Source organism: Lichenostomus cassidix, chromosome 14 (genome assembly GCF_008360975.1).
Source record: "Lichenostomus cassidix isolate B80296 chromosome 14, HeHo_3.0, whole genome shotgun sequence".
NCBI lineage: Eukaryota > Metazoa > Chordata > Aves > Passeriformes > Meliphagidae > Lichenostomus > Lichenostomus cassidix.
Genome location: NC_139495.1, coordinates 9,962,496 through 9,985,926, shown reverse-complemented (window position 1 = coordinate 9,985,926; position 23,431 = coordinate 9,962,496). Strand labels below are relative to the sequence as shown.

General features: G+C 42.7%; 1 protein-coding gene and 1 long non-coding RNA gene across 6 annotated transcripts in view; one reads left to right on the top strand and one right to left on the bottom strand.

Moving 5' to 3' along the window:
- LOC146430840 (uncharacterized) overlaps window positions 1-23,431 on the top strand; it is a 59,415-nt gene that overhangs the window by 12,626 nt on the left and 23,358 nt on the right. Inside the window, exons 2-3 of one of the 5 annotated variants that reach the window (XR_014855147.1) lie at window positions 16,117-16,259; window positions 21,876-21,984. This is a non-coding gene — a long non-coding RNA (uncharacterized LOC146430840). Of the gene's footprint in view, window positions 1-16,116; window positions 16,260-21,710; window positions 21,985-23,431 lie in introns of those variants that run through there. The other 4 variants (XR_014855148.1, XR_014855149.1, XR_014855151.1 and 1 more) reach the window with 4 other exon arrangements.
- Window positions 18,537-21,614, bottom strand: SOCS1 (suppressor of cytokine signaling 1). Its single transcript, XM_085074853.1, has 2 exons — window positions 21,439-21,614; window positions 18,537-19,520 (listed from the first exon to the last, which is right to left on the bottom strand). The coding sequence occupies exon 2, from the start codon at window positions 19,443-19,445 to the stop codon at window positions 18,822-18,824; it is 624 nt and encodes a 207-aa protein (XP_084930979.1). The 5' UTR covers window positions 19,446-19,520; window positions 21,439-21,614; the 3' UTR covers window positions 18,537-18,821.

Below are 23,431 nucleotides of genomic sequence, written 5' to 3'. Positions count from 1 at the left end.
GCAGCAATACATTTCTGAATATTCCTGGTAAGAGAGCTTGCATAAAATGCTTCATCCTCTATGAATGAATCAATTTCCTTCTTCCCATAATCAACATATGTGTAATCCACCTTTGAACCTTGTTATTGCTGCTAAGATGTGGATTGTGTGTCTGGCTGTTGCCAATTCCTGTAATTTGTACTGCAGCACTGAAGGAGCCTGTCAGGGGATGACCTGAGAAGAAGAATACTATCAATAGTATCATCTGCCACTTTTCATCACAATGAGTCAGGACCACAGAGGATACATTTTTTCCAGTCTAGCTTTTTTTGGTCAAACCATTGTTTCATTACTGACTAATTTTGGTGCTTAAGTCCAGCAGTTCCTTTCTCCAGCCAGTGAGTGTATAGATCTCCAGAAATGGTTAAGGGTTAACTGGAAATGGTGATTAGACCAGGGAATTTGAATATAGGAAGGAAGTAAAATGTGAGTCAAAAATAAACTATGTTTTTAACATTAGTGAAAGTGGCACTCAAAATGCTTATCGTTGAAGCACTGGATTGCATTCAGTGAGGTATGAATTTTGGATGGGGGCTGGAAATAGCTAGACTCAAGTCCTGGTTAAAGACTTCATCTTAGAATCTATATCTTAAAAACTTCCAGCAAAAAGCATTTCAGCTCTGCCCCAGTCAGACTAATCTGCAGAATACTGGGATGCATTTTGTTACTTTCTGTGTTGCAGTTACCTCTAGAAGGGGGAGGAATTCTCAGCATATAAATACTTTGCAATAAGGTTGTTGCTTAAAGAAAGGTTTCATGTGTCTGAATATGTTTCAAAATGCCCCTGTATTTTGTGGAAGAACAGTGTAAATATGAATCATTGCTCTCAGTGATCATCAGCTCTGGAGGGCTGCCAGAGGAGGTGGCTTTAGAGTCCTGTGTTTGGCAGAAATCTACAGAGAGATGCTTGCTTAGTTTGCTGAGCTTTAATGGAGCTATTTTGGGACCTGGAACTCCTGCTCCTCATCCACACACGTCTGGGCTAAATAATTCTCTCACCAGATTATTTTCAATTAAGGCACTCTGTCTCTAATGGATTGTGGGCACTGTAATTCTGGTTTGAATGAACAGACACCCAACTATCTATAGCTGCTCCATCTAGCTCTAGCTTTATGTGTAGTTCTGATATCAGATCATACAATCAGCCTGTGTGTAGGCTAAAGAGAAGTTTGCTATTTCTTTCTCTTGTTTTCAACCCTGAGCCTTCTCCCATCTGCTTGACAAAGATGAGTTGAAGTGTCTGTACTCTCCCTGGACACCCTACCTGGAATTCAGCCTCATTTCTCTAGACTTATGGAAACATTACTACACTAGCAAAGGCACTTGTGAGTCAGCTTTAGCCTGCAGGACACTTGCTTCTGATCTGTCATTTCTTCTCATAGAAAAATATTGCAAACCAAATAAAGTACCAGCTATTACCTGGGCAGCCAGGCAGCACCATAATAAGAGAGACAGAGATCCAGGGTGTTGTGCCTGCCACAGTGAGAGAGGGAAAGAAGGAAGGAAGGAAGCAAGCAAATGTACTCCATGTAGTGTAGTCATAATGCCATCCTGATGAGGGTTTCTGCTTGTACAGGAGGGAGCTGTGAGTAAGAGGGAGTTGGGAAAAAGCCAGTTGTAGTTCTCTAGAATGGGGGAAAACCTGGCTGGCTGCAAGTAGAGGAAGAAATCTTAATACCCAAGCTGAGTGACACAGCTGCTGACTGGTTCTTCATGTAGGCAGTAAAGAAGGCTATGAAAAGGTCACTATGCAGCTGCAGCAAAGCTTTCACTCACCCTCAGCTGGAGCATTTCTATAGGACAGGACTCTCTAAAAGGAAGGGGAAGCCCACATGCCGCTTCTCTGACCAAGATTAATATGTATTTGTCAACCCTGACAGAAAGAGGGCCATTTAGGTCTAAATCTGCAGCCTAGCTCTCACCAGGCCTTGGTTTCATTGAAATTATGTGACATCCTGAAATGCCCCAACATGGACAAGTTCCACTGGGGTTTGGGACCCTCCTTGTAAATAAAGTTGTATTCAGGACTCTACAGTACAGATTCTTCAGTGAGAGCGTTCTTTAGCCTGGGAATGATGATGAAGATTTTGTGGTGACTGTCACAAGGTGGCCTCTTAGCCAAACTGCACACTTGTAAATTTTAATTGGTTTTGGTCTTTTTTTAGCTCTCTGCTTGTGAACCCCTAGTTTCCTCTACACAACAGGATACTCTGAGGGAAAAGGAAAGTTACAATAGTTTCCTCTTAGAAATCTTTTAAGTCTAACCAAAAATAGCATAATCATTAATTATGTTGTGGCAGCATTAAATTCAGTTATTTTTACTAAAAGAGATGAGTCCATTAAAGGAAAGTTTTGCATATCTTTTCAGATTAAAACACCTGTCTTCAGCTGCCATTTCTGCTCTTGAGAGATCACTCTGTGATTACAACAGATAAGGCAAATAAAACTTAGGGAGACAGCCCACACTAGCAGATGGGGGAAAAAAGAAATATTTAGCAGGGTGACTTCTGTCCCATGGACAGGCCAGAGGGACAGTTGTGTCCATGTATATCATAAAAGGACAAAGGAGAGGGGCAACGAGTTCCATTTATATTATGGTACCACAATTCACCACAAAGCCGTCTCTATTTGTAGCATAAATATATATATATATATATTTGTAATATTCCAAAGAGCAGATGAGCTAAACTTTCTTTCAAAAAAAGACCCAAGACAAAATAAATGCAAAACTTTGCCTTGCTGCAGTCCTTTGCCCACAACCTGTCACTGTATTTCTCAGAATATGCCACTTTCAGCTTTTTCCATGTGTCACTTATACTGTGAACTCCTTTGGAGTTTGTATAAGTCAGCTTATCTACAGTACTGACAGAAACCTGGCTCGTGTCTGAGGTGATGTGGTATTTCAGATAACTTGGATTATGAGAACTATCCGCTGTAGCACATTCACTTTCAGTGCTCAGGTCTTTGAGTTTGTGGTGTTCCCTTCCGGGGAGGAACCAGGCCACCCATCTGCACAGCTCCAGCAGCAGCCAGGAGACTGCCCTGGATCTTCAGTGTGTGAGCCTCTGGCCCTGTCTGCTGGGAAAATTTGTTCAATTCTGTCCAGACTTTTGCAATGCCAACTCTTCCTCACAAACCTGACACTTCTGGGGGAAGAGGGAGGGGGATTTCCCGAGGCCTTTCATGTATCTGTCATGAGGACAAGTTTCTTAAAAAGGAGTAGGATTACTAGAACCCATTTACAAGCCTATTAAAAACAAAACAGAAACTGAAATTACACATGCAGTTCTGTTAATGAGAGGTTTGATGTAACTTTGTTTTAATTCAATGATAATTTGACAGGAATGAAATCCACTGACTCAGATCTGTGCTTATTTAGTGTCTCTTAGATGAAATAATTAAAAAAAAAAGCTTTCTGTGTTTTCTTAGCCATGCTACTAACATGTCACTTGAATCCCTTGATAAAAACTCAATGTTGATCTAAACCAATGTTACAAGTTAAGAGTGAAATGCTAGAAAAAGGCAACTACTTTACTGGAAACCCTTCATCCAAGGGCTATTTCTGCTGCACAGGCTCCAAGCAGCTGCTGCACAATATGACGTGATTATCTGAAAGGCTGTACTTTGGAGTAAAAGGAACACTATTGATTTTCATTTTGAAGAGTTACTGAAACCTAGGAGGAAAGGGAGTGAAGGGTTGTTAAGTTCCAGGTAAAGTAAAACAGAGATAATGACAGCTGCAAGGAAAGCAAGTGGATGGGCAGCCAAAATGTCTGGCTGCCTTTAAAGCTGCATAATTCTGTACCAGCAAACTTCGGGGAAACAGACAGGTTTGTTTTCCAGGAAGAGATAATAATGTAGAAACCTCTTTCTTGTGGCTTTCTTTAATCACATGGAGGGATGGTGTTAAAAGCCAAACGTGTAGAGAGATGCTCCCTTTGAACTACAAAAGCACAACATATCCCAGACTCAGTTCACTAAAGGGGCACTTTACTGAAAGTTATAGTCACTTCTCCTGTTGAGCTGACCTCTTGTACCTCTTTTAAAAACAACTATTTTAGCAGCCTTTGCTGGTACAGTACTGTCAGGACAATTCGAGTGTGCAGAGAGCATGTCACTGGAACTGACATCAACGTGCATATGCCATGTTGAGTGTTTCTCTGCAAACATTTTTGAGTGTATTTTGACAAGAGCTGTGCAAATCTAGTTAAAATACTTTTACTAGCTGAGTAGTCATTTCTCCAGAAATCTGCCTGGGAACATTTTGTTGATGTACACCATAATATCCTCTTTCATTTCAGATTTGTATGTCACCTCCTGCTTCTAGTGCAGATTGAGCTGTCATTTTCTGTGAATGTATGGGAACAAATCAATCCCTGATATGTATTCCCTCAGTGTTTCCTAGGACAGCTGCAGTCAGCACAGGTGTGCCAAGTTCTGCTGCAGGCAGAAAGACAGAGGCACACGCATGATCCTGGCAGGGATCGCTGTGTCACAGAAGTGCACTGCAATCACTGAACAGTGAAAAAGTCAATTTGTCCTGACTCAGCCCTGCCAAGGGCTGATGCTGTTGCACTAAGTTGTGACAGAGCAGTTGGTTTATGGCCCTTTTTGTTCCCCCTCCAGCCCTTATTAAATCCATGCCGTGTTCTTCAGCCAGAAGGAGTAACCAAAGCACAGCAGACTCAGCACCTGGCCTCAGCACAGTCCCTGCTGCTTCCCTGCGTGGGAGGAACCTCCTCCAGGGAGAAACTGCCCTGAGGGGCTGCTTTCGCAGAGCTACTCTTACCTCAGGTGTGCTTCAAACACTGAGAAAGCAAAAGTTTTTAAAAACTATCCTGCAGCAAGATGAAAGGGCTTAACAGCTCCTGTGCAAGAAAATAAGAGCATGCTGGCCTAAAGCCTGCTCTTTCTTTTCAGGGAATTACCAACAGGGAGATTGCAATGATCATTTTCCGAGTTAGAGTAACCAACCACATTTTCTGTGAAAATAATCTTGGGTTCCAGTAAGTTCAAAATTACTGTTGTTTTTTCCCCTCCTTTTTTCCTTCCTCTTCCCATTTTTCCAAGAACTCAATGTTGTCCTGCATGCCTTCTTTGAAGCAGTGATGATGTGTATGTCCCAGTCACCCAAAGGAAGCCTTTTGGTAGCCTCTGCATGTGCCTACTGTTAGCCAAGAGGCTTTGGTTCTTTGTGCACTCAGAAAAGTCTCTGCTATTTCATCCTGTTCTGAGATCTGAATCTCCAGAGATCACTGGAAACCTTCTCTCCATTGCCAATAGCTTTTGGATCAGACACTCAGGCTCTTATTCAGCTGCAGCTCTCCGCTGAAGAGAGCATGGTTTGTGCAAAGCTAACATCTGATGGCCCTACCCATGACATCACAAACTAAATCCAACCTGATGCAGAAGGTGTAATTGCACAAATAAAACTGGCTGGTTTTCTCCATCCCCTCAATTACTTTTTGCACAAAAGAAATTTCTTATGTTTTAGCAGGAACTCAAATAATTGTGAGATTTCTTTGAAATTCAGTTCCATGGTCACTGTCAACCTTCTGCAGCAAATTCAATAAGAATTTTGCCTAATTTGAAATATTCTTTGATTAGTCAGTGACATGTTTTTTCTCTCGGGCAGTCTTTCATTTTACACCATAAGTATTCAGACTTAATTGCAGCTATTTTGTTTTAGTTTGGGATTGCTGGTTGGGGTTTTTGGCATTTTTCTTTTACTAGGAAATCTAAATTTAGTATTTAAAGTTTTAACTTACCCCTCCTGGAGAATTAAGAGATAGGACATTTGTACTCAACTTTTTCTTCAGGATTTTCATATCAGTAAAGCACTTTCTGTGACAGAATTGGCAAAGTCAATCACTTTACATGCTTTTTGGATCCTACATGACACATTATTATTAGTAAACTCTGAATGATTTCTCTCAGCTACAAGATATGTGCTTTCAGTTGAGCATTTAATTTCCAGTCTAATTCTGCCAAACTCAACAGCACGTTCCTGCAATAGCTGTCCAGTGACTCTGGTCTAAAATGAGAAGTTCATCTTTTATTGATGTTCTGCATGATGGGTTTGCCAGTTTTGGTAAACAAACAGGAGCTGGCCCATCCCAGCCACATGATCCTGCTTCTGCTTTGCACCACTTCTCACTGTTCTTGGATGCTTTTTTTTAGTCATTTTCTCTCCTTAGTGTGATGTGACTGGATTTTTTCCCCCTTAAAATAGCAAGTTGTCTTTGTTCTAGAAGAGTCAGAGAGCCACCATAAAGGATCCACCATAGAATTCCATGGTTCAGGAGCAGGGATGGAGAAAGGCCAGATTGAGGGGGAAGCTGCTGGATTGTCTCAGCTGTCTGTGACAGCACACTCTTGAGTCGTTTAAAAAACACTCTGTCTACATTGTTTCTATCACACAAAATACACAGCCAGCAGCCTTCTACTTTCTGGCTCACAAAAAAGAGATAAAATCATTGAGAAAAATTACGCTTTTAGGAATGCAAAATATGGATTGGGACTGGTTTCACTTACTAGACTTGAGCAATTTTGATTTAGAGCAACTGTTGAGGGTCCCAGCTACATGGACTAAGTCCTTCAGGTTACCTTTAACACTTGTAATGGTAAAAGTCAGGTAAAGGGTGGGGACAACATAAACAGTATGAATGAGTCTTCTTTTTCTTTTTTTAACCTGCTTACCAGTTTCAGCTTGGAGGATCAACCACTCAGTTACAGGAACAGACTGAGGGCACTGCAGTGTTTATGTGGGAAGTGGAAAGAATTATCTACTACAGCTAGAAAGAGAAGTAGGATCTGCCACGTGTGAATGGTTAAAGGAATTACCTTTCAGCTCCTTGGATTAAATGAGATCCTTTTTCACTTTTCATGAGTAAATGCATTTGCCCTACCAAGTAAGGACTTCAAAGTGTAACAAATCACCATTTTAAGGAAAATCATGGAAATTTCACATAGCAACGTCATAACAAGTGAATGGGCACCACTTTCCCAATGGTAACTGTTTCCATCATTACTTTCAAAGAGTCCAGCAACCTCTGCTTTGGTTCTCAGTTGCCTGAGTATATTCATTGGCCCAAAACTTGTCCTTCTGTGCTCACACCACACCCACCTCTCTTTTGCTTTCCTCCAGCCACTGGCAGCGTATCTTTCAGCTGAAACAGGCGCCTGGAACTCCTTCTATCAGCATGTGCATGGCATGGAGATCTAGGCTTGCCAAGTGGTATCTGGGTGGCTCTATTTAGACCTTTATCAAAATGACTAATGCCTGCTGAGAGCCTGAGCAGGTTGGCTCAGAACCAGCCCCTCCTGTACTACAGAACTTCTTACTCGTGTCAGTATAGACACAGAGTGAGAAAGTCTGCCTACCTCTGTCCTTTGCTGTCATCCAGCTCCAGCAAGTCTGTGCTTGTCCCCTCCCACTCGGAAAGGACAGGGCAGATTTCATGACTTGTGCAACAACAATTTTGGAAATCACACAGAAGGAGACTCGTGGGGAAACACCACAATATTTTCCTTGTAGATTTCTCCTTGGCAATCTTTTTCCTCCTCCACTTTTACTTACAAATGAGGGCATGGTCCCCTTCCCCTACTGCAGTATTCTCCAGGTTTTGAGGAGGAGGGAGTCAGGACAGCCATCCTTGTCACTTTTTCCTATCTCTTCCTTGCTTGCTTGTAGCCTGGTTGCAATGCAGGAGTTTTACAAGGCTTCTGAAGCAGGCAGAGGTTTTTTTAAGAGGACTCCTGTTCCCCACATTGTCTGTGACAAATACTCCTTAATTGTCATTGGGTTGAAGAGAAGCCAAATGGTGGAGAAGAGAGAATGGAGCTGTGACATGATTTCCCTGTGCTGCCTCTTTAGAAAGTTCTCTGCAAAGTCTTGTTTGTTCTTGTAGAGCAACTGAGCCCCTTTCCACAGGAACTGTAGCTAGGTATTGATCAAAATCCAGCTATTAGAATTATAGAATATTAGTGGAATATAATACACAAATTTCTCTCTGATTCCCAGCAAATAATTTTTCCAAGAGATTCAATAATCAGATGTGAAAATCTTGACTCAGATATGACTGACTTTTAGCTATGTCCTTTGGGATTGTCAAAATAAAACAAAGGAAAGAACAAAACCCTGAAATGAAATCTTCAGTGTTACTCAAATCATGTGCTAAAAGTCAGAACAGAGCCCCTGAGAATCTGAGCACTGGCAGGCTCCTGAAATATATGAGCCACAAAATTCAAGTTTATCATTGGTGAGGTGGCAAATGGAAGACTCATATTCTGATCTTCAGACTGATTCTCCTGAATTAGGCCATGCACTTTCTGTCTGTGCAAGAAGAATTGGTGAGGAAGTACTTCTGACATTCTTGTACTCTGACACCTGAATTTTCTGTCAGTACTGGCATCCTGTTTCTGTTACTGTCAGAGCTACACAGGCACTTTACAGGTGGATCTGACTGGTGCCAGCCCGGTGATGGTGTGGGATAGGTCACACAGTGAGTAAATCTTTGCACTGAAATCAAGACTCTTGACTAGCCCTAGAAGGGAGAACACCTGTTTTGTCAGCCTGATACATGTCATCCAGTTCTGCTTTTCCTGCCTCTATGATCCATAGTAAAACTCCCCCTACCTCAGCAGAGATTTATAGAAGTATTTAGTTCTTGAGAAGTTCTCCTTTTCATACTTTTGGTCTTGGGAACTGATTGTCTTAGGGGTATGGATGAGCTTGGCCTTCCACAGCATTTCATAATCAAACATGAGAGTCCTGATGTTGTATTTGCCAAGACTTTTCCTTCCCCCAACAGCCAGACAGATCCAGTGCCAGCAGTGGATTTGGTTTCGGTCCTTGTTGCCTCTGTCAGAGGTGAAGGTCCTGCACTACCCAGGTTTCTGTGGAAGAGGAGAAGGCAGTGTGGCCTGTGAAGGCTGTGCAACAGTGGGGCATCCCTAGGGCATCTCTCTGGCTGAGCAGGGGAGGTCTGCAACCTGCTGCTTCAGTTGCTCCCTGTGCCTGAGAAATCCTGTGATTTAGTCATTGCTCCAGAAATATTTCTGGATTTTATTTGTTCACTGTTAAATCCTTATTCCGTCTTGGTTTCCAAATGCTTAATTTATTTTCCTGGACTTACTCCTGGGTTATCAGCACCATTTCCTCAAGTGGCTGAGACAAAGGTCACAGACTGGAGTATTTCCAAAGCAGGACTAGTGTTTGCAAGTCTCAGCTCCAAGTTGATCATATGAGTGTATTTCTTTCACTTAGACTTATAATAAAATTAGTAAAACTGGATCAGATTTGGAATATTGACTAGTTCATCCTCCTCAAACCCCTTTGTATTGAACTATACAGAACAGAAAACATGAATTGGTTCATAAAGCAGAAGCTGAGTTCAGTGAAAAGATGGTTGCTCCCCTCCCCCCATCCAATAACATTAGAAAGAATTGTTTGATGATGCTCTTTCCCTCCTCAGCCCTTAATTTCCCAGAGGATCATATCTGGCCAGCAAATTTAGACGGCTGTTACTGTGAGATATATTCTTTAACTGTGCTAGTGATGGTGTCATTGTTTTACAGTAAATGTGCCATTTATTGTACATCCTTCATGGAACAAACCGTGCCACTGTTTGTTCTGTTTAGATTTTTAAACATGATGTCTGTTTAAAATGACATTAATAGCAAACAGGATTACCACATGCAATTTAGTTGTTAGTAGTTACCAAGAGGAGATAATATTTATGCTAGCTTTTTCATGGCAGGTCAATTATTTTGTTAGCACAGGCAACAGTGTATTTGTATTGTGCAACTTTTCCTAGGAACTGAACTGTGCTGGAGAACAGGAAATCATGGGAAGCCGGATGGACTTGAATTAAAAGGAAGGGATTTGTTTTCCTTGTGTTTGAATACCAGTGCCTGTTGCACCAGCAATTTACTGTACAATCTTTACTTCTCATTATGCAACTAAGCAAAATAAAAACTTGCAGTAAAATAAAGTAAAAATGAGTGGATTTCAGCTATTCTTACTTTGAATTTAGTTTCTTTTCTCTCAATCAGTTTTGATGTGGTGCCACATGATCTCCACAGGTGAAGCCTCTAGGTTCTGAACAAGTTTGCAAGGTGCTATTTTACAGAACTTCCTGAGCTACACTTGGCCAAAGCTGTCCTAATCCAAATGTATAAATGATCATATAACCCAGTAGAGAGTAGTTAAAATCCAGCCACTTCTGTAAGCTTTTTAACTACTGAGACCAAGCTACTTTCATAATCTGCCTGCTACATAAACACAGTATGACTCAGAAGGGGGCGTTTCATAAATACTTTTCTAATGGTTATTTAAAAAGACACTGCCTTATGAAGGTGCTTAAAAGGTGTCTCTTCCTCCTCCTTTTTTTCTCTACATTCAGCACATTGTCTTAATTGTACACTTAATATGGATTAAGCTTGAAGTAAAGGGACTGCATTCATTTCAGCTCAAGCACTAGAGGCTGTTAAAACTGACTTGCAGTAAATTCAAGTTTTAAAAATTTGGACTAACAGTACCATAAATGGTATGGGAAATAATTGACTTCTTCAAGTTGTCAATAAAGGCTCAGGCCTTCACTGTTGTCAGTGGAAGCTGAACAGTTTTGAACTATGCTGGATTACATAACAGGCCTGAATCCTAGTGAGAAGCACTAAATTAGGTGTAGAATTGTTCTGCACCTGGGACTCCATATTTGTAATGGAGATTACACCTGGCAAGAGAACTTGTAAGAACCACCTGTATTCCCCTGTAGGTGTTATTCCCTGTGCAATCCCTTCAAAACCCAGCTCATTGTTTCTCTTGCTCTCTCAAATACACTACCTCCTTCCAAAATTTCACAGCCTTAGAGGATGCTTTTCTCTGGCATGCTACAGTCTTCCCAGATTTCACATAGAATTTTTCTTTGGAAAGGAAAGGTTTTCTTCCAAAGTTACTTTTCAGTCCAGTTCTGTTGATTTCACTAGAGATTGAATTAGACCCTTTTAATTAGGCCCTCTAGTCCACTGGCCATAAGTTAAACCTGGCATTTGTTTCAAGCTGGCCCTACAGTGATTTTTTTTGTTTCACCAATGGCCAGCACTCAAGCTGCAACATTCATGGAATTACACATGCATTCATAAATTCACGCAAAGCCTATTTATACCAGCATGGAATGTGTCTGTGGGTTGTGTTTAGCATTTACATGCAATTGCCCTGGGGCTTCAGCTGGGCTTGTATTCAACATTAACAGACGATAGTTGGTGTAAGTAGACTGTGTGCAGCAGTCAGCTCTTCATCATCATGAACCAGAAGTTCATATCTGGCAGATAAACTGTAGTATTTTAAATTCCAAGGGGTCAGAAGAGATTATTCTTTCCCACTAGAAATGTCATTGCTAAAACTTATTTATTTGGGCTTCCAGGTCCAAAGCATGTATGAGATGATGTGAAGTGTGCTGCAATATAAAATCACCATCTCCTTAAACCTATACTGAACTTACAAAGGAAATTAGATATATAGGAGAGCAAAGAGAAAATAATCTGGCTGAGAAAGGCAGCCCTGGACTGTGTAGTCCTCACCTGATACTTAGTGTACAGACATTGCCTTACGTGTACTCTTCACTTGTGTCTTTTAATGCAGATTTGGAAGTCATAGGCTAGTTCAGTATCAGTGATTGAAATTGTCATTGTGTTCACCTTGGCAGTGAGGTTGAGTATGGTCTTGCATACAGTGCATAAATTACACTTATCAGAAAGAAAGATTACCTAGGTTTAATTAGTTCCAAAGCATAATAAAAAGATTATGTGCAGTGCAGGCTGTGCACTTCATAAGGATAATGTCTTCCTCATTAGGCATATTTGCTTTAAAGGTAGATAGAAGGTAATACTTGGATATATGAGAAAATAATCAGCAAATATTTGTTGATACCTAGGCCTTTGTACTTTTAGTCCCTAGAGATAAAGGCTCTTCTTAAATACATGTGTATATTACAGTAAGACTTCCAGGACTAGAGCATGCACTAGGAAGTGAATGCATGGGGAAGGTTTATAGTCTCAGAGTTTGTATCAGGAAGCTTTTATCCTATTGTCAGAAAGATGTGAGGATTGTTGTTTCAGCAGGGCAGCTGTAAAAGACCTAGAAAGAGAATAGGCCTTAATGAACTAAAAAAAAGCCAAACCTCTCTTTACTGAGTACTCTATTACTGAGACACTTGTAGTGCTGTCTAATGCTCCAAAAAAAAGATGGTACACCTTCTTTTATGTGCTCTGAAAACCAATCTAAATTATCCATATAGTCAAAAGCTGGAGGGAGATTACAAGGTAAAGTAGTATAATGTATAGAATAATTGTTGGCAGAGTCCACAATGAAACTCAAACTATACAATGCAAGATTCCCGAATCACAGGACAAGAGAAAATTTCCGTGTTTGGAGTTCAGAGTCCTAAGCCTCATTTTAGTAGTGCTTCAGCCAAGGGGTGGATTTCTCTTCTTTCTTATTGTCTCTTCCTATCCCAAGTACTTGTGTGCCTAACTGGATCATCCTTTGTGCCTTACAGCTTCAGTAGGCCCTGCTGTTTCACATTCCTTCTCACTCTCTGCTCCTAAAAGAAAAGCTGACCTCTTTTATTTGCATTTAAACTCCACAGAAAATCCCTCTGACCAGCATGTACATGGCTCCTATTTGTAAAACTGAAAGCCAGAGTGGCATGTGGGCTACTCATTCAACTTTGCATATTAGAACTTAGCAAGTGATCCAGGTGTGTTCTGTACTAAGCTGAAAGTCTTCAAAACTGTTGTACTGTCTTGGCTGGGCAAAACTTCTGTTGGCTGCCAGTTTTACAGACATTGACAGGAATTTTCTCCTCTTCCTACAAAAACATCATTACTTCTGCTTTTTCAAAACAAAAAGACCTGCATTTGCATAACATAGAGAATTGCACACCATACTTTTAGTCTTAGGCCAGCAATGGATTTACTGTTAATCACGTAATTGTTGACTGACTGTGAGAGATTAGATAAAGAAGATTCTGACTTGTAAAGGGAAGATCCTATCTCAAGCTGAAAAAGGCTTGAGGTACTGAAATTCAGTTTCAGTTTATTTTAAACAGAAAGCAGTTGTATATAATACTTGTAAAGCTTTCACAGCTCACTTCATTTTACGTTGTATAGCTGGCCTTGCTGGGAACTAGGCAGAAATACAGGGAAGGGTTCACACAATGTCTTTTAGGCACCTAGTTGGCAGGTCCTGGCAGTTATGCAACTTTCTGAAAGCATATGATTTTCATCTAATTCAGCTGTTTAAATTAGCTGGTGTGAACAATTTACCTGGTGAGAACAAGTGGGAATGTAAGTGGGACAGAAAAGAAAATAATTTCTGAAACATTTGTCAGAGCTAATTCTGAACAGATTGTGTATGTAGAATAGAGGCCAGAAGAGTCTAGCAAGAAGGTTTATCATTTTTTATCTGGGCAGAGCTAAGAAAGTAGCTACTAACCTTACTTGTGGTGTAGCAGACGTATCTCCCAAATTCAGCCTAAAGATAGAGATAATACCCATCCTACTGCAGTTTCATGAGTCTCCAGGATATACTAACTCCAGATCTCTCTAGACTGTCTGAACAGTGATGGTACACAGGCAGGTCAGGAAATAACCAAATGAGACTATTACACTGAGTGTTACAAAATCTGTAAGCCTCTGTCGAGTCTGTGTTGTAACATTTTGGGTACAATATTTTACGTTTGCTTCTGTTTTCAGTGCTCAGTCTGGGAACCAGAAGTTGTTCAAATCCCAGAGAGGATACCTAAAATCTCAGCCTGAAAGTTCAATCTGACTCAAATTCCAGTAATAATTAGTTTTTGCTGTAGGGAAGTTGATTTGGGGAGTTTGGTTAGGGTGAAAATGTAACACAGTTACCAGTTTCAGTTTGAAGAGTGCAGGGGAGATTTGCAAATACCCTGCAGAGCTGCAAGGAATGGGGGTAGGAAATTGCACACAACTTTGTGTACACCCAGCATCAAAACTGAGCACCCTCAGCCTGCAAGTTTCTTGGGGCTCTATCAACTAAAAAATCTTTGTGATGCAATCATAGCTCTTGCATTTAATTTTAGAAATATACTCACTGTTATTTAATAAAACTGCCTGTAGAAAAGTCAGTCTTTCCTTGGAAATTTATTTCAGTAAAGCTAAAATTTTACTACAGATGTTTGGATGTTCTGATATGATAAGCCTGCAATTGAATATGGTCAGTATTTCTTTTTTTTCCACAATGTGTGTAAATGTTGTGACCAGAACAGATTTACCAAGAGAAATAATGTGTCCATGGTATACTCTGTATCTCTTTAAGAGTGATAACCAGATTTACTATTCTTCTACATGGCTGGGAGCTACAAAGCATAGCTGAAATGAAGAGTAACTTAGACTAAAATGACAGAAAGGTGATCCTACTTTGCCTTGCTAAAATTATGAAGAAGAACAGGATGAAAGAAGCTGGGCAAATGAAGCTTATGGTACAATTAGTTATTTCTTTTATTCTGTTTGGCTACCATTCCTTTTTCACAGTGTATCTGCACCTCTCATAACTGAAGACTATAGAGTAATTGCTTTGCTATGCACAATCATCTATCATTCTTGTCTTCAATAGCTACCTCCAAAGCATGTCATTGAGCTGCAGACATAGGGGAAATACTTCTGGCATGTGGCTAACTCAGCCATCTGTCAGTCAGGAGTTTATATTCTGACTCTTTGGCCTTTGCTGCTTTGCCCTACTTGAGCAGTGGTTTGTGTGGGAGAAATTGGGCTTCTCTTTACACTTCCTGCTGGCCCATGTTTCTGTTATTCCATGGTGACACAAGGAGCAAATTGGACTAGGGTGTTGCAAATTTGGCTGCTGTACTGGGAAACAGCTGTGGAAGAAAACTACAGTGACAGGATCTGAGTTATGCAGAAGGATTGACAACAGACAAGTCAGAGGCAATGAGAAGTGTTGAATGGCGCTTTGTGGCAATTGGGAGAAACTTCCTGGAAACCTAAGGCACAGGCAATTGTTAGCTTACACTTTGCACAGAAAGCCATGAGAGTCCAAATTAAGTCCCTGTTACTCTGCCTTTGTCTCCAATCAGTGGAATCAATGAATAAATGCATTGCTCAAACAGCTGTGAGTGGAGAGTGGCAGGAGAGTCAGGGCCTGTCTGACAGCCCAGCACAGCACAGAGGGCTGACCCTGGATCCCAGCACAGCACAGAGGGCTGACCCTGGATCCCAGCATATCACAGAGGGCTGACCCTGGATCTGAGCAGGAGGTTCAGGAGGTGGATGTGCTGCTCAGCAGACGATTCAGAACGAGCTGGGTGAAGAGTATTGATGGCTAGATACGGGCAGCGTGTTGCCCTAGGGGACACTTTTTTTTTTGTCCGTTGAAAATAGCATCAGTGCTGACTGCAGCTGAAGCCTCACTTCTTGTAAATGACTTCAATCATAACAGAATTAGTGTGACCACAGCCTCAGAGCGGGGACGGCCCTGCTTGGCTTCAACAAGCTCCTCCTCCTGAGCATTCAATACCTCTCCACGGTTTAAATAAACAGTTTCTGAACATCTACAGGTCTATTAATTGGCTGTGCTCGTTAGCAAGTGTTTTACAGCCGCTACGTTGCATGTAAATTAACTTACACTGAAAGGGAAGTTGTGTTTTAGTCTAAAAGGCGAGGAAGCCTCAGTCCTGCTGCCTGTGGAGTCCCAGGAGCAGAGCCTGCTCAGAGCCCACCCTGCTGCTCTGGGGACACACGGTCCTGTGGGTGACACAGCCATGCTGCAAATGGTGTTATTTTAAACCTGTCCCTTCCCCATTCACTACAAATGTTGAAGCCTCTTCAAAAACGTGGCTTTGCTGTGCTCCTGAGCATGGCTCAAACTCCCCCATAGATCTTTAACAGATTGACTGTTTACTTCACTTTTCAGCCACAGTCAAAAGGTCAGAGAAGAGAGCTGGTCAAGAGCGGAAAGAACTGAAATCATCACTCTTCATGTATTATTTAGCAGGAAGGATTAAAATCTGTTATATGTTTTTATTGCTTTAGGTGCAGAGTACTGCAAATTCTCTATTTGACCTTGCTGGTGTTTCATTAAAACTGAGGATGAGAGATTTGACAGCTGAAATTACTACAGAAACCTTCAGGAGATTCCCTTAGATGTGACACTACCCTTAAATCAGTGTACACAGGTAAGCAGATGTTTTAGAAAGTCCTTCATTTGCTCTTACAAAAGGAAAATCAGAATGACATTGTGAACACACATGCTGTGGTTACACTTTCCTTGTTCCTTTGGAGCAACCACACAGACCTACTAAAAGGAAGATCTGCCTGGCCACTGTATTGTATGCTGGGGAGAAAGAGAGAAGGAAAGGAAGGGAAAGAAAAATAAGGCAGGTAAAGATAATGTAATTTAAAAATACAAGTCAGCTTTGTCTCCTCTTTACTTGAGAGACTTTTTATCCAATTCTGACTTTCCTGTCCTTATTTGTAGTTCTGGTTATGCTTTTTTTCCTGAATTATCCCATATTTACATTTCATATTAAAGACAAAATGCAGTTATTTAGGCACTTCCTGTGGGAAGATATGGCTTATTTCTGCTAAACTTCCTTTAGAGCAATAGGAGAGAGAAAGGAAATAGGTTTGTTTCTGCCAGGAAGAAAATCAAATAGACTCAATTCTTATGCTTTTCATTCCATGCCTCTCAGTGGGAAGTCCCTTACTGTATATCTAGGTCTAGTTTTGCTTGGTTTTATCAGAGGTAGCAGAGAACCTTCCAAGTTACATTGTGCTTGTTTTACCACTAATGCTGTCATGTGGACACTCTTCTGTATAGCAGGGCAAGAGCCATTAGTTTGGGGCATAAAGGGTTAAAAGATTCTCGTGTGGAGCTGGGAAAAAGAGTATGGGAAAGGGATAACAATCTCTGCTGACAGCAAACCAGTTTGGCAGCCCTCACCCTACAATGACTTTTTTTCCAATTTAACAATGCTATTCACATTCAGGCAGTAGCTTTGCTCCAGTCTCCTATCTGCTGCATAGCACAGCATTCAGTACTTCCCAAATTTATATCCTTGCAGCTGCTGTGGGAAAATGCATCATTTGACGACTAATTCCAGCTTTAGAATTAAACATAAATGTTGTCTGCTGTTTTAGGACTGATCCAAAGAACATTTTTGGGGAAGCAACACACCAGAAACTCACATGATACTGCCTGTGTGTTCTTTTCCCCTTTTTCACAATGTCCAGTCCACTGAGTGATCCTTAGTCATATTTGAGGAAGAAACCTATTTATTCCAAGGAAACATCAATGAAGTAAGAGCTGATCTGGTAAATATTAAACAAATGATTCAGTAAGGATTACTATAGACCATACACTCAGTGTTTCCTAAAAGTGGCTTTATCTTTAAAAGGAATGTGAATTACAGTAGGGGGAGAGACCTTTTATCTCCCAAACTCTTCAGATGACTTCATTTACTGCTTGCAATTCCTGTAAGCACTGTAGATCTGGGCTGATAGAGAACATTTCTGTGAAAGACTGTGCCTGCTTTGAAGTGATTTGGTTCAGCTGGTTTTCTAAGTCAGCTTTTCATGGATTTCAGGAAATGCTTGGGGGAGGGGAGAATCACTTTCTCATAATGCAGGTGACACTTTGCCAAATCAAGCATCTCAAGTCATTCACAGTTGCAGTTCTGGGGACACTGGTTTTGTGTTTCATGAGCGGATGGAAACAGAAGAGTCTAATGTAGTTTAACTTTCTCTGAATGCAGTTTAGCCACTAGAAATTACAGCTGCAAATGTAGAGGCTTATGGTCCTGTCATGGAGTTAAGTAATAGATTCTTTTAACATGTCAATTCTATGCTCTGTAGATCAGGAGGAATTTAAGATGATAAACATATTTTTTATGTCTAAGGATGTCGGTACCTTTGTCCTTTTGTGTATGCCAATTTTCAAAGAAAACTAAGTTATTCTTTCCCCAATGCACAATGATACAGCATTCACAGACTTTTAAAGTATGTGAAGAGCATTTCTGGACACTTTTTTCCCCACCAAGGTTCATGGGGTTTGGTTATGTCAGACAGCAACCTCTTCTAGCTTAGGGCTTTGTACCTTTCAAGAGATATAAGGCAAACCAGAGTTGGTGCAGTTTGCTCAGCCAAGGGTTTGATTTGCCCTATAAAAACCGTGCAACTCCATAGTCTTAATACAGTGTCCCTGCTCTCATGGATTTAGGAGAGAGATGGATTCCTGGGCAGATGGATCCTGAGTACATTTGCTACTTCCTTGCACCTTTCTGTTGTAGGCTTTTGCAGGCAGGAATCCTCTGCCGGCTGGCCTAGCACTAAGGCAGACTAATTTGGTGGGGCAAAGAAGCAGGACCACGTGGAGACCTGTCTGCACTTGTACACTCAGTTAAGCAGTTAGTCTGTCAGTAGGACAGCCTTTAAAATTAAAAACAGAGATGCTATTTTTTTTAAAAACTGTCACAATAAAGTTTATTATGTTAATATCATTAAAAATATTATAAAATAATAAAATATTCTGCTTGGCAGAAAAATTATGCCAGGGTTTTACAACCCCAGGTTTGTGCAAACAGTTTTTGTAAACATGAGAAGTCAAGTGTTCAGGTTCCATCACAAAATACAGTAAATTGCTACAAAAATAAGTTTGCTCACTGTCAAACATATTTAAAAACCCAGGAAGCTGGATTTCGTTACACATCTCTAACATGTCTATACAGTTAATGCTGCACTTATATCTGAAATGGGAAGGATTTCAGATAGTCCTTTAAAACAGGATTGAGTGGGATCTGATTTAAGTTCTCTCTTCCAAAAGTCTTCACGATGCTTTTCCGGCAGAGCTCCTGCAGTGGCTGCACCCTGACCTTGCGCAGGGGAGTAACCAGTACCTTCCTCGGGGAACTTAGGTAATGTTCCAGCAGCTTAAAAAGACAGTCAAACGTCTCTTTGCTGCCATCCAGGCTGAAACGCCCGGTCTGAAAGTTAATCCGGATACTGGTGGGCCCAGTCGCAGTCTTAACACTGATGGCAAAGAAGCAATTCTTTTGTGTGCTGTCCCTGATGAGAAAGGTGCCCTCGGGCTCAGACTTCAGCTTCTCGTGGGCAGCACTGACAGTGAGAGGCCCCCAGTAGAATCCACAAGCATCCAGCAGGCTGCTGGCTCGAGTGATGCTGCTGAAATCCGCCTGGGAGCGAAAGGTTCGGAAGTGAGTGTTGCCCTGTGCCTGCACAGTGCCGGGCCGGCCGGGGCCCTGGAAGCCTCGTGCCTGTGAGCGATCCCGTGCCGGAGGGTCAAGAAGCCGTCTTGGGTCTGCTCCAAGTGCATTGTCTGCTGACACCTTGCTGTGCGCTACCATCCTACAGCCGAGAGCAGCGGATTTGGGCTTCCATAGCGTCAGCGGCTACGGCAGGGCGGCCTTCCAGCAGCTACTCTGAAATGCCAAAGAGAGACACCATGTGAGATCCCTGGGGCCAAGCGGCTGCAATCGCTGAATGACCAACTCGTCCATTGATACGCCTCCCATTATAAAACAATCAAATATTCAGTTTCCAATTTACACCGGGCAAACAACTGCTCGCTTTCGGACAAGATTAGCAGTCTATCACTGTGGCAAAGTCCAAAGCTCCAAAAATATTTAGCAAGGATCATTTACAGATACAGAAGATAATATGATTTCCCTGCTATGAGCCCCTTTCAGGGCCTAGCAACTCAAAAGGACTTCTCAAGGAGAAGTCATCTCGTGTATACCCTCTCCCATTCTCCAGTTTTTAGAGAACAAAGCAACAAGGTTTTACAATGGAATTACCAAGTTTTCTGCTTCCCCAACTATGATGTCAGAACTCAGCAGACAATGTCATTATTTGGTGTGTAGTGTGAAAAAGAGAAAGTGGGTTAAGGCTACGTTTCCAGATAACTGGGGAAGAGAGTGAGGTGAGGTGCCGTTGTATGTCTGAAGTGTAGCTTGGAGAGGCAGCCTGTAACACGGTCAATTTACACAGTAATCCTAAAACTTCTTTCCTCTCTCCTGTTAACCTGAGGCTCAGCCATAAAAGGCAATTTCCCATTCCCCCATGCTTCCCTTGGGAAAGCAATGCTACAACCTACTAGCTTATACAAATCAACCCCTGTGAACCCTTAAAGCATTACTCCGCAGTCTCTCTCTCTTTTTTGTATTACATGCACTTTAAGTGGCCCAATCTAAATTGCTTCCTATTGATATATCTTTCAGCATGAGGGACTAAATTCATCCCTCGTGTTACTTCAAAGGAATTAGCAGTGCTGCACCAGGAATGAGTTTGGCCTTAAATGTCTGCCTCTGACAGTGTGGTTCAATACATCTCCGCTAGCTGCCTTGACCTTACTGGCAAGCATAGATTTTAGGATTTATCCCTATAGTCAGATATAGATCTGCAGCAGCAGCTTGTTGAGAAACCTTGAAGGATTCTCAGAAATGAATCCCTCAGTCATCTTACAGTTCAGGGTAACATGCTAATGAGGATTTCAAAGAAAGCATGCCAGTGGATTCCTGTCTGTGCTAATTTAACAACTTGATGTTTGGTTTCATTTAGGTCATATTACCTCCTCAAGCAGCTACAAGGGTTATAAAATCTTTAACCTGGCAAGCAACAAGCTGAAAGTAGCATTGGTCTTGCTTTGCACAGCAGAAGGAAACTGATGCCAGTTTTTCCAATTACTGGGCCAGGATTATCGCCCAGTATTTAAAGTTAAAAATTCAGTTTCGGGACACCCTGGGGAGAAATAAGCACTAAGCCCAAGATCTAAAAATCAAAGGGCTCCCTAGCAGAAGCCGTAGTGAGCCAAGCGAGAGTTTGCAGTGCCTTTCCAAAGCGCACAGAGCAAACAGGAGACACGCCAATGTTCAGAGCCCGAGAGCCAGGGTAGGGATCTGGGACAAGGGTGCCACGGCAGCGGCGGAGCGCAGCCTCCGGTTCAGGCCGGCCCGGCTCAGCCCGGCTGGTCCCGCGGCGGCAGCACTGCCGGCCCGGGGCTGCCCCAGCTCCCACGGCCGGCACGGAGCGCTGCAAAACCCGCCGTGTGTTCACTTAAAGCTTGTCCCACTGTTTCACACCAGGCACGACAGGTCTGTCTGAGTACGGACATTGAGCCAAAAAGGGAGGGGAAAAGATATACTTTTAAAAAAAACCAAAACAAAAAAAAACCCCAACCAAACAAACAAAAAAAAATTTTTAGAGAGCAAAGACTCCCAAAGCCACCACTGTCTTGCACGTCTGGCAGCGCTCCTCCGAAATCTGAGCACATCTGGCTGCGGCGCCCGAGCCTCTCGGCGCACATCGCGCGGAATCCCCGGGACAGAGAGGCTCCCTTACCTCGGTTCGCCGCGGGTGGGGGCCTTCCCCGGAGCGCAGCACACGCTGCCAGTCCCAGTGCTGCTGCTAGTCCTGGTCCTGGCCCCGGCGGCCGGCCGAGCATCCTCCGGCGGGGGCCCTGCCTGGCGCCGCGGCGAGCCGGGGCTGCCGCGGGGCGGGCGGGCGAGAGGCACCTCCAGCGCTCTGGGCCCGCGCATCGCCCCGGCTGGGTATTTAACGCGGCTGAGCCCGGCCCTGCTCCTCCCCCGCCTTCTCGGAAAACATGTGGCTGTTCACTTTCGCTTTCCCAGAGTGTGGCCCTGAGCCAGCTCTAGCACCGGCTCTGGCGAACGAGCGCCTTGCGGGCTCCCCGCCCGCCGCTGGGGATGCTCTTCCACCTCGCTTTTTCTGTCCCACTGCCTCTGCTTTACTCTTTTTCTCCTTTTTTTTCCGGACAGCCTCGGCGGTGCAAGCGGTGGCCGCGGGCAAGGTCAAGAGGTGCTGCGGGGGAAATCGAGCACGGGAGCGCTCTGGGGCCCCAGGGAGGCGAGGGAACACTGGAGGTAGGTGATGGATGAGGCTCTGACTGACAGCTACCTCAAAACGTGGAGGGGGGGGAAATGGCAAGAAAAGCAAGCAAGCAACCAGTGTGGGGAAGTTTAACGTGAAAATAGCTGCTCTTCTCAGAGCTAACAGGTCAGCATGGACAGAAGAGGTGAGAGGACTTAATGTATAACTTAAATGTCCAAGAAAGGACAAAATATTAGACCAATAATCTCAAAGTGAGAAAAGCATTCAGAGAAGCCTTCTCTGAGAAGACTGTAAAGATGTTACATTGGGATTTGAGTTCTCAAAGCAGAATTTCCATGGGGTTTTCTACAGAGTAGTCAGAATTAAAAGTAACTGTTCAAGTCCCAGCTGTATTTATACCCAGCAGCCAGTGCAGGAGACTTGGAACCCTGTTCTGCTCACCCAGAAGGAGATTTGAAACCGCGAGTACCACACCAGTGTCTTATGCACTCCCTTAAGCAGGCCCAGTAAAGTGTGCTTTCTTCCAAAGAGAATGTTTCTTAAAGTAATAACCAACATGTTTTGACGGCCAAGAAGTTTCCCTGCAGTTAACATTATGCTTTGTGACAATGAATAGGAAATGTCTCTGTCAAATGATTAAGGGGAGAGGGGCTGGCAAGGCCTGGTGAGTTGTCCTTTGGGGTGAAATTGAGGGAATATATTTCCTGCTTTGAGACTAAATATTCTTGTGAAAATCCAGTGTGGTCACTGATTGTGGTGACTGACTTAACCTGTCACCACCTGACTTAACCTGATGGCAATACAGCACCTTACAGTGATGTGCAGCCAGTGTACAGTAGGTGAACCTGGAAATTTCTGATGATGCTTTACCCACCAAAATTTACTGCTTATGTTCTGTCATGCAGGAATATAGTTGTCGTGAATTTGGAGAAGCAGTGTGCCATTAATTTTAAGACCTGGCACAGAGATTAACTTTACTCTCAGACTCCACTTTTAAGTTTTGAGCAACAGAGCTTTAGTCAAGGTTTGGCATAAGCATCTGGGGGAAGCTCATCTGCTTTTCTGTGTAAAACAAAAGCATGAAGGAATGGTGGAACTGAAACTTACCTTAGAATTTGAATATGCAATATTGCCACTTGGGTGTGGTGTGCTCCATGCAGCAGTAGATTCCATGGCTGGTTTGGATATGGCTCTGTTGGTGTTCACACAGGTAGTACAGCCAGGCCTTGCCCATAACAACTTAAAGTCTACTTAGGCAAGACTAAGTCCTCTTCATCCTCCCCCCCACCCTTCAAAGAAAAGAGTTTTGAAGTGCTTAACTCTGCCAAGATAAGGTAAATCAGAACCAAAAGTACAGCTCAGTTCCTCTTAACTCCTCCCCCAGTCCCCGGGGCGCCCAGCGAGCTCCCCTCCCTGCTGGCTGCAGCCTCCTCCTGCCATCGCTGTGGCTTTAAGCAGCAGAGCACTGAATGGCTGTAATGCC